At 37.3% G+C, this 12146-nt stretch overlaps 1 protein-coding gene across 1 annotated transcript in view; it reads left to right on the top strand.

The window, feature by feature from the left end:
- The window catches only part of LOC150085089 (BTB/POZ domain-containing protein 9-like), a 218737-nt gene that overhangs the window by 164683 nt on the left and 41908 nt on the right, over positions 1–12146 (top strand). Inside the window, exon 8 of the mRNA XM_090375766.1 lies at positions 4250–4369. Within this exon, the coding sequence (XP_090231892.1) occupies positions 4250–4369 (120 nt within the window). The remainder of the gene's footprint in view (positions 1–4249; positions 4370–12146) is intronic.

Below are 12146 nucleotides of genomic sequence, written 5' to 3'. Positions count from 1 at the left end.
CTTGGGTGGTCCGCACCTAACCCTATTTTTCCCATAGGGCCTGTTTATATTGCACGATTTTGCATTGCACGAGGGTTTCTAGGAACACAACTATCGTGCTATACGAGGACTGACTGTATTATGAATACGGAGGCTGCCATAGCAGAGTGGTCTAGCACAAGGGTTCAGAAATTACACGTGCCTTGAGTGACCAACTTCAATGCTATACCACACAGTTACAGGTTTAGGATAAATTTCTGCCAGGGGCAAAGGTTGATGACGTTGTAGAGCGAATATCATCTTTTAAGGGCACAAAAGGTGATATAGTTGTACACGTTGGCACTAATAATATTAAGAGTAGAAGACCGGCAGAATTACTTAACAAATACAGGTCACTGTTGAACAAAAGCCGAGAATTAGGGTTGAATTTGAAAGTGTCTGCAATTCTGCCCAGACACGATAGGAGGGAGTATATGATGAGAGCCTTGTCGATCAATTCGGCCCTGGAAAGATTGTGCAAGGCTCAAGGGGTAGAATTTTTTTCAGCCTGGACAGTACTTGTTAACAGGAGAGATTGCTTCTACAGGGATGGGATACACTTAAATAGAAAGGGTGCAAGAATATTTGCTGATGCTATCGAGGCAGTGTTAGGTGGGTCGGAAAACTGCTAGCTTGGGGGGAGACAAAGACCAATAGATTGACAGTAGCCACTGGCAGAGGTGAAAGAGATTCTTGCACTGCTTCTATTAGAATGAGCAGAAGCCTGAAAAACAAGATGCATGGTATTTCAGAGACTGCTGGGAGCCATTGCGGTACAAGTAAACACATGGGTTGTGTTAGGGTAGCTAAGAATAGAAACAGGTGCAGGTATACTTGCGTGTACACCAATGCTAGGAGTTTAGTAAATAAATTTGATGAATTTGAGGTATTGCTCAAAACATCGAAGGCAGATATTGTTGGGATATCAGAGACGTGGTGTCACACAGATATAAGGGATGCAGAACTGCAATTTGGGGAGTACAACGTCTACAGAAAGGATAGGAAGGGAGGAGGGGTTATGTTATTAGTTAAGAAACACATAAAAACCAAGGAAGTGAAGCCAGTCGACATCGCTGGACAGTGCAGTGTGGAGTCAGTTTGGTGTGACATAAACATTGGGAGATCAAAATTGAGAGTAGGAGTGTGCTATAGGCCTAATGACTCTGATGAGTATAATAAGGAACTGTACAGGGAAATAGTGGGCCAGTAAATCAGAGTGTCTTATAATGGGAGATTTTAATTTCCCAGATATTGACTGGAATTTGGGGGCTGGTTACTCACACACTAGCAGGACTTTTGTGGATTTATTGGATGATTGTTTTCTACATCAGCATGTTCGGGAGGCAACTAGAGGGAGTAATACTCTTGATTTGATTATCAGCAGTGATTCTTCATGCATTAAGAATCTGCAGATAAATGAACCACTAGGTGGCAGTGATCACAGTGTGCTGAAGTGGGATTTACTCAAAGAGGTAACTACCATTAGGGGTAAAGGGAAGGGTTATTGCTTCCGTAAAGGCGACTACGATGGACTGAGACAGTATTTAAATTCTATACAGTGGGACCAACTGATGATGTTACCAACAGCAAATTCAAAATGGGAAGCATTCAAAGAACTTATCTTGGAAGCTACTAGGCTTTACATACCAACTAAGAAATATTGTTCAAGGTTTAGGCCAAAATGGATGTCGGATGAACTAATGAGGCATATGGCAGAGAAGAAAAATGCATGGGATACATACAAATTAACACATGACACAGAAGCCTATGATAGATACAAGTTGATATGCAACCAAGTTACAAAGGAGGTTAGGCAGGTGAAGGCAGATTACAAGAAATCCTTGGCAAGGGATGCAAAGAAAAACAGCAAAGAGTTCTTTACTTATGTAAACTCTAGAAGGAAGGGGGTGAATCAGATTGGTCCACTTGATATTGATGGGTCAAGTGTTGATGATCCTGCTCAGGTAGCTAACAAACTAAATGAATATTTTGCATCAACATTCACACATGAGGAGTTATTCAGCGAGGGGAATGCCAGAGGTGTATTCAACTCTAGCAGTAAGCTACAGAATCTTGAAATAACTGGGAGTAAAGTGGAGGAGAAACTCTTGAAGATAAACACAAGAAAGGCACCCGGGGTGGATGGGATCTATCCAGTTATATTAAACGAGGCAGCAAAGGAAGTAAGCAAACCCTTAGCCATAATTATGAGAGCTTCCTTGGACTCAGGGGAGGTACCCATAGACTGAAAATGTGCAAATGTGACCCCAATTCACAAAGGAGGATCAAAGGCTGACACAAGTAATTATAGACCTGTGAGCTTAACTTCTGTTCCAGGAAAATTAATGGAGGCACTGGTTAAAGAAGCACTGCAGGATCATTTAGACAAGACTTCAGTTATAGCTCAGACACAGCATGGTTTTGTTAAGGGGAAGTCTTGCCTGACCAACTTGATTGGATACTATGATGCAGTCACAAAAGAACTGGATGCAGGGAATAACTTTGATATTATATACTTGGATCTTAGAAAGGCTTTTGATACTGTTGCACATGGAAGACTGCTACACAAATTGGAGCAGTGTGACATTGGAGGCAAATTGCTGCTATGGATAAAGGGGTGGTTGAGGTGGAGAAGACAGAGAGTGGTAATCAATGGACACTGCTCATCGTGGACTGATGTTATTAGTGGAGTCCCTCAGGGCTCAGTGTTGGGTCCATTATTGTTTTCTGTATTTATAAATGATATTGATGATGGTATATCGGGCTTAATGTCCAAGTTTGCAGACGATACAAAGGTTGGCAGGGTTGTCAAGGACACTACTGACACTATGCTGCTGCAACAGGATCTGGAAAGGTTGAGCAGATGGGCTGAGAGGTGGCAAATGAAGTTTAACATTGATAAATGTAAAGTACTACACATGGGAAACAGCAACCCCAGAGCAACGTATCAACTCTGTGGTACTACACTGACAGTGGTAGAGAATGAAAGTGACTTGGGGGGTGGTTGTGCAGGCAGATATGAAGTTCTCTGAGCAGTGCAGAAGGGCTGCAAGAGTAGCTCATGGAGTATTGTCAATGATATACAGGAATTTTTCCAGGAGGGATAAGGAGGTGATTATTCCATTGTATAAGGCGATGGTCAGGCCACACCTAGAGTACTGTATACAGGTCTGGAGGCCTCATTTCAAGAAGGATGTAGAGCTGCTGGAACGAGTACAGAGAAGGGCAACAAGATTAGTGAATGGAACAAAGTGGTGCTCTTACGAAGAAAGGCTTAAGTTTTGCAAATTACAGTGTCTGGAGACTAGGCACCAGCGAGGTGATCTGATAGAGGTGTATAAAGCCTTGAATGGTTTAAGCATGCTCAATGCTGATGGGATTCTTCCTTCTAGCTCAGAAAAATCACCTGAGAGGGCATAAATTCCAATTGAGGAAAGACAGATGTAGGATAGACGTGCGGAAATTTGCCTTTAGCCAGCGGGTGGTTGGTTGGTGGAACAGACTTCCATCCCTTGTGGTTGAGGTTGATAGCCTAAATAAGTTTAAGGCTCAGCTGGACAGGTATTTTGAACGAACAGAGGGGTGAAATGGAAGTGGGTTTTTTTTTTTTTTTTTGGCTGATGCTGCATAAGCTTGCTTTCTTGCATCAAATGCCTCTACTAATGCTAATGCTAAATGTAAAAAATGAGATGCTGCCAGTAAATGACTGGAGACATGATATATATAAAAACTTTTATACATGGTTTAATCCTTAAGCCACGGTATAAGGAACCAGTGGAGTTTGAAAGTGCAAGTGCCTTGAGTGACTGGGGGTATCTTGTCACTCAAAGCTGATTTCAATATGTGGATGTTATACAGTGCTGTTTCTTGTATTCTCTGTACTTTGACCTCCTCTGACCATGTGGTCATCCCAGAGTATAAACAGAAAACTTGTTTATTATGATATAGAAAAAGAGTGCAATGAAAAGTTTAAAGGTTCTGAAATAAATTCACTAGTAGTAAATGGTTGTGTGCCAAAATTGAGGTGCTAATTTCACAATGGTTTTGTATAATAATAATTTTGTAAGCTAGTAAATATTGCAGTCTTTTGGTATTTATGTTAAAATATAATTATCATTTTATTAAAGAATATTAAATTGACTGATTTTTATACTAATCAAACTATGCCCAGTTATTATTCATACCTTGACTATAATAGTCTGAAATACAAATTTTATTGGTTATTATGTAGATCCTATTCTTATTATATTGAAGTATCAGTTGATCAGAAAGACTGGATAAAAGCTGTGGATCATTCTCGCTATCTTTGCCGTTCATGGCAACAGCTATACTTTGAGCCAAGAGTAGTCAGGTAAATTTATTTTAATTCTGTGGCATGTGATGAAGAGAAAATATGAAAATTTACATTTAGTTGGTTAAAGACAGTGAGAAAATGAAATATCTTAATATTATGATAATAAATAATGGACATAATCAACTGTAATGTTTCATTATCATATTTGTTACTAATTCATTTGGCAGGATTATTAACTTTTAACAGTGCAGTTTGAGAAACAGGCTGACTGACCGACTGTTAGTGTATTGTTTGTGATCTAATGGCATTCTAATTTGACTACTTTGCATGTGATATCTAGGTTTTTTTAAACAAACTCAGATATCAGCATAGTAGTTGCACAGGATTCATTACTCTCACTAACCTAATGTTTAAAATAACTAATAATTCATGCCATTCTTATCATAGAATTGTACTAAAAGTATTACTTCAGTTATTTATTCATACATATCTTATGCATTGAGGGCCACTTTATCAGGCATACCATTTCATGAAATGGAATTCTCCTTTAGTAACATCATCACTTATTCATACCGTGCAATATAAAGCAGATGAACAGATACATAACGATCAGTTCAGTGTGAGAATGTGGCATGGTAGTCTGCACCATACATGACTGTCTTAGCCGCCGTAGCCTAGTGGTCAGGCGCTTGGGTGCATAAGTACACGTGCCTTGAGTGACCAGGGTTCAAGCCCGTGACTGCTGAATATGGTGCTGTTTCTTGTATTCTGTCTATCTTGTAAACTCCTCTGACCGTTTGGTCGTCCCAGAGTATAAACAGAAAATTTTTTTTTTTTTTTATATTAGTAGCAAATGATTCAGGGATGTAAGCTTATCAGAAAAAAAAAAAAAGCTCATCTGTCTATGCCTATCTCTTATAACAATTTGCCTAATTCTTCCTTAAATATTTTTGATGTATCTAGATTGGTCCATCAGCCAAAAGCAATCGTGTAGTCTGAAACAGTTTGATGCAAGAGGCCAATGGCTGCTGACAAGACCTGTGTAGAGTAACAGAAAGGCTACAGTTAGATAACCAACCAGTACAACAGTGATAACCATAGGACCATTTCAGAATGTACAACTCATACTGTGCCACAGATGGGGTATTGCAGACAACAACAAAACTGGGTTCCACCCTTGTCAACAAGAAACAAGAAGTATGGGTTATATGAGCCTCAGGAACATGTAGATTTTTGCTGTTTCACGCTGACAGGAAACCTAATATAACACCAGATGGAAGGTTTGGGTCTTGGGTGTATCTAGATTGGTCCATCAGCCAAAGACAATCCTGTAGTCTAAAACAGCTCATTGATGCAAGAGACCAATGAAGGCTGACAAAACTTGTGTAGGATAACAGAAAGGCTGCAGTTAGTTGGCGGCATTTCAAAATGCACAACTCATCGTACTGTGTCACAGATGGAGTATTGCAGCCAACAACAAAACTGGGTTCCACTCCTGTGAAGGTATGGTTACATTGTGCTCAGAAACATGCTGATAGGAGAACCATGATATCATTTAAAAAAAAAAAAAAACAGTCCGTAGACTCATCTGCAATGTGTCAACAGTATGGGTTGCTACTACAGGTTATCTGGAAATTGTTTAAAACCAGGCATGGCTGCAGTGTATTCATCCATAAATGGGGTTTTTCAACAGGATTATGCAAGTCAGTTTGGCCTATGTCTAACCATTCACCAGACCTGAATCCATTTGAGCACCTGTGGGATGGGTGGAATGAGCTCTTTGCATTACAGATTCAGCCATCCAATTTGCAACAACTGTGGGACACAGTTGAGTCAACATGGACCAGCATGTTTGTGCCACACTTTTGACACCTCAATAAGTCCATGCCACGAGAAATCCAGCTTCTAGAAGCTAAGGGAGACCTACTTACTTTTTATATTGTAATAAAGTGGTCACTTTGTGCATATGCACGTTCTGAATCCTAAAAAATAGCATGCTGACAACTAATGCATATTGTGGCCAGTATTACATGGTCTCGTTCTCTATACTTGCTGTAAAATATATATAGATTTAGTGAGTTACTGGTGGAGGAAGCTTATTTCTTATTGGTCACTAATTATTAGTTCCTTTGCTAATAAACATTCAGTATTAACAAATGAATAAAACTAGTAATTTTACCAGTGTTGTATTAACGTGTACTTAGTATACCTTATACTTTCAGAATCATTTTTGTATGACAGTGTTTTGAGGTGCCTTCGTAGCCAGGTGGGCAGGAGCAGCAGTGCGTAGCACATGCTTCTTGATTAAACCAGCGTTCGAGCCTGTGACTACCAAATACAGAGGGTGCGGAAAGGTCAGGGAATGACCACCGCATATCCCCTGGAGCAATATGGCCTTAGTTGCTAATGCTCCTAAAAACCAAATAACAAACATAACAAACGACAGTGTTTTGGACGAAAATTAAGAAAATGAATATTTGCTCATGAATGGAGGGACCCACCTTTGATGTCAATCACAGTCATGATCCTTTTTGTACTGTATTTTTAAAGAACTTGTTTACAGAATATTCTGATATTTGAAAGTAGCATTTCTGTGTTTCCTTCCATGGAGCACAGAAATGTTCACATACAAAGCATGCAGTCATTTCTTGGGATAGTCCTCTTGAAATGTGAATCCATCAATTTTACTAATTTCAATTGTTTGAAGGATTTTGTAGTCTCTGCTGTTTGATTTTCTTTATTCTCTGTTTCATGGATCTTTGAATGTTGACCAGTGTACTAGGTGCAGTACCCTAGAATAAATCAATCCTGGAATGTGTCTACCATTCACAAATTTCCTCCACGCTATCCTATTTCCTGTTAAAACTTTAGCCATAGTGAGCCAAATGCTTGTTTGATACCATTGATTCACCTTCATTCATTTTTGCTTTGGATATGTATTTAGCTAATCTCCATTCTCACATTTGTACACTAAAGGACAGAATTCATGGGATACCTGATTCCTGGGGAATGCGATGCTGTCACCCCCCCCACCTCACCCTTGCTAGTAGACAAACCCACCAGTTCCTCCACCCAGGAATGCGACGGAATTATGGACAGCCGTGCAGCAAGCATGGATGGAAATACGCTTTCTTGAACTAGTGGACTCTATTTTTTTTTTTTTTTTGGTAGTTGTATACGCTTCTGTGGCCATAATGCACCTCCCAAGGTTTTTGCAGTACTTTGATCCAAGCCCGAGATGGGAGTCGAACTCACGACCTTTGGGTTGCCAGGCAGGCACTTTATCCACCCGGCTAGCCCGGTCGGCAGTGGACTCAATGCCTCACTGTGTGACTGCCCTTATCTGGTTGAAAGGTGGGCCTACCTGTTACTAGGTAGGCATCCCATGATTTGTCTGCTTATACCATATTAATTTGCTTCCCATACCCTTGATTCTCATATCTGAAAATTCTAATTTTTGATCAGTTTCTTTATTAAGTGTTACAAATGACTGATTTCTCATTTTTGTTCCAAATAAATGTAACTGGCTTTCTTAATTTTCTACTTAACTTATTCTGTTGTTTATTTCATGTCTAATCTTCTACCATCATTAAAAAAAAAAAAAAAAAAAAAAAAAGTGATTTCCCCTCCCCCACCCAATTCTGGTTATTTTAGTCTGTGCTCTAATTTTCCTTATGTCTCCCAGCTTTTATAAGTTATTTTTTTGTAACTGATTTTATGCCAAATTGTGTACAACCATTTTATAATTTATTCACAGCTTTGTGAAGATGTTTCAAGTCACTATTTAACAACAGGGTATCTTCAGTATATACATTTTTATTAAAAATAAAGATAGCACCCAGAGCGTTGTTCAAATCTGCCTGATTCTCAACTGTGAGTACCTTACAGCTTCCTAAAAAAAAAATTATAATAATAAATAAAAAATTAAATAAAACACAAATTTAACTCTAACAAAACTAGTCTAGGCCTTAGACAATTGTGGATTCCCAAGAACTAACACCTTAAGCAGATGCAACTCCAAATATGTCCAGGTCTTCTTGATAAAATGAATCTTCATATTATCCAATAGTATCTTCAGACGAGAAACAGAAGGTATAAAATGAATTCACCGCACAATCAGATAGTATGCCATTGACTGTTCGAACTAAATCTTCTGCCACATAAGGACTTCACACTTTCATAATTGACGAAGATGATCGTCATATTGTTCAAGAAACGGCTTCATATGATAGACATCTAAGATTAGACATCATTATATAAGTGCCTTATAAGGTCAAGATCAACCGTAATAAAATTATGTACAAGGGAAGTAACCTCATGGAAGCATGGTTATTACAAATTTGATGTATAATACCCAATAACATTGTAAACAGAATGCATAATGCAACAAATTAACTAAATAACAGAAACCCGCAATCAACAAATTAACTAAATAACAGAAACCCGCAATCAACAAAATAGATAAATTTATATTATGTACAGCAAATAAAAACAATCAAGATACACTGATTTATGCATCCATGCAGTAGATAAATAAAATGTCTGTATAAGGTGAACAACTCGCGCAACATAAATGTAATAACAAAAATTTATAACATTGAAGTCATAAACTAAACTAAACATTGTATAATATATTAAACTTCCAATCAGCTACAAAAATTTTCACTTTTAAATAACTAAAAATATCATATTAATTTAATGAGTAAAACAATATGAAAGGTCCAAAACATTACTATCAGTAAAACTAAATAGTAAACCCACCAACATATTCAAGTTAGTCAGAGACTGACTGTTACCATTAACCACTAGAAATAGTAAATTGCCTATTTGAAACTCTGCATAGAAACATGGTTTGCAAAAACTTGTAATGCATTCAAAGTTTGTTCATCTCAAACAAACTAAAGTTTGTTTGGAATATAGATGTGTGGAAATTTGCCTTTAGCCAGCAGGTGGTTGATAGTTGGAACAAACTTCCATCTGTTTTGTTCCATCTTGAACTTAAATAAGTTCAAGGCAGAACTGGACAAACATTTGGGATTGATGGATGGATAGATGAAATGGGAAGGGTTTTTTTTTTTTTTTTGGCTGGTGCTGTATAAGCTTACTTTCTTGCATCATATGCCATATTAATGCTAACAAACCTCAATTCCTGCCCTAAGGTCATACTCCCAACGTTGACCATTAATCTTTCTGATTGTACACTATATAATGTACAATCATGAAGAATGTTTCCAATCTTCTAAACAACCACATCGACAGAGATCCGTGTCAGACAACTGAAATTGGAAAAGAAGTTTTGCATTTAAAGAACCACATCCAGTAAGTAAATAGGACAAATATATACCCATGGAGAACCATCTCTGGCTCTTCTTCAAGAAGAAACAGGAAAAAATACTTTGGTAACCAGACCTTTGGCAGTCTTGTCCCATCTAGTTTGCCAAATACTAATCAGTTCATTAAAACATCTAGTTTTTTCCTTATTAATATCAGTGTTGATACTTATCCCAAAAATTTCAGCTGATCTCTGTTTATGAATGCAGTAACGTAAACCTGTAAAAATCACCATAAAGTCAAAGGCAATATTTGAGCAACAACCTATAAAGCTGGTGTAGAAACTGTCCTGCATACCCTCAGCATGAACAGAAGCATAGTTTGCCGAATGGAAATAAATTTTGAACTAAACCTTGACAGTGCCCACCCTATGGAACCTTACATCTAAAGCATAGGTGACAATAGGGAGAAATACCACCTTATGATATATCAACATAGTTTTGGGGGACAACCCTCCAATCAGTACATGATATTTTAGCCACTGCACTAGTAAATCCCTTAATTTTTCTGGCAATGTTAAATGACAAAGAAAATTTAGCTTATTATCAATGGTAACCCCTAAACATTTTAATTCTGCAACCATTTTAAGTTATTTGTTACTAATGTTTATTTGAGGTGGACAATTAATGTTTAGTTTAGAACCAAAGATAGTAATTTTTTGTTTTATTAGAACTAATCACTAATTTATTATCCACAGACCATGCTAAAAGATCAGCAAGAACATAATTTGCGATATTTTCAAAAGCCCGACAAGAGTTTCCGTTAATCAGTATGGAAACTTTATCTGCTTATGCAATCATTTTAGTAAATTCAACTCTCGAAATCCAATCCTGCAGAACCGTATTCCATATAAATGGGCCTAATATTGATGCCCGAGGACAACCTCTATCTCTCAAGAATCTGCACACTCCTTGTTTTGACCACAACAGATCAGAGAAAAAGCTCCTAAAAAGGTAGTACATTTGCTGCAGGCAATGAGCTGCCAAAGATATTCCAGGACGCTTTCCCACCATAGGGAGCACCCTTGAAGTCTAACGAAAATTGTCAACGTGTATTTAAATGATGAATTTTTAATATGAGAAACTAGTTCCACCAAAGCATCCTCACAGGACTTGCCAACACAAAATCCAAATTGGTTAGAAACCATTAGATTCTGAGACTGTAACAGTTCTAAAAGTCGAAGAGCCACTAGTCTTTCCAATAGTTCCCAAGATTTGCCAATCAGACGGTACAATTTAGGTTCTGTTAGTGGTTTGTTAGGTTTACAAATCAACTTCAACAAGGCTGTCTTCCTAACAACTGGGAAAATATCCTCCAATAAACATTTATTGTATAATAACACAAGAGCATGCATTCTTAATTTAATAAACATCAATATAAAAATATTCTCCAACTCCAAGCCAGGACTCATAACATTAAGTTTCCTAGCAACATTATCTAATTCATCAGGAAGGAATTGTCTATCCAGAGAATCAAATGTATTGCGAATTGTCGTTCTGGATTCTAGAATGATTTCTCAGAATCAGCAACGGGATCATCTATGGGAAATATTCTGTCCAAAATGTGGTTCACTGTATTATTTCAATTGATTGTTTACAAAAACATTAGTATTAAAAGTTTTTTTTATATTTTTAGTAATTTTGTATAGAAGTCCCCATGGGTTCTTATTCCTAGAGGTTTGAATAAAATTAGCCCAAGTTGAACATTTCTGAAATGCAATAGCTTTAACATAATTGTTTTTTTTTTTAAATTAATATAATGCCAGTAGAAAAGTTCAACTTCATAAGATGGCAAATGGCGGTGACGTTGATATTTCTGCCTTGCCTGGTGCACCTTTTTACGCAAGGAAGACAATTCATTTGACCACCAGGGACACATACGCTTGGTTATAATCTTCTTACGAGAAAACTATGCAACTTTTGTCAAAGATTTTTGAACCATCTCAGCAATTTGAAGAGCAGAGAAGTCATTAAGATTTTTGATTTTGCAAAGAATTTTCAGAATAATCCAGAACTATAGAGGTATCACAGGCCATCCAATCTATATTTTTAATAGAAAATCTTATCAGTTGTGGAGTAATTAAAGTTCTAGAATCAATAGACAATGCGTTTACTATATTAAAAAGCAAAACCCGGTGATCACTGACTCCAGTGAGAAACAACATCCCAAATTTCAATATTAGCACCAAATACCGTATTAACAATAGTAACATCAATGTTAGTTTCCCCCTGAATAACTAGAATATGTGGTGAGCACATGAGGTTTGTTAATTATAACAAATTATGACTAATAATGAAATCTTCTAATAATTGACCGTGTGTTATCAGCCCCATCACTCCTTGTTTATAGCCTTCAACTTCTCATTTTAAATTAATAACAACATAACAACATTCAGGGTTTGACCACTTTTCATTATTAAATGACCAGTAACTTTAGTCACTTTATTGCTTTTACTGAACAAACTCCTAATGTCCTGTCTTTTACAAGAAACACTCCCATAAAT

This window comes from Mastigoproctus giganteus, chromosome 6, assembly GCF_048544385.1.
Source record: "Mastigoproctus giganteus isolate SK-2022 chromosome 6, ASM4854438v1, whole genome shotgun sequence".
Taxonomy (NCBI): domain Eukaryota; kingdom Metazoa; phylum Arthropoda; class Arachnida; order Uropygi; family Thelyphonidae; genus Mastigoproctus; species Mastigoproctus giganteus.
The sequence above is the reverse complement of the archived record's forward strand: the minus strand, read 5'-3'. Positions and strand labels throughout refer to the sequence as shown.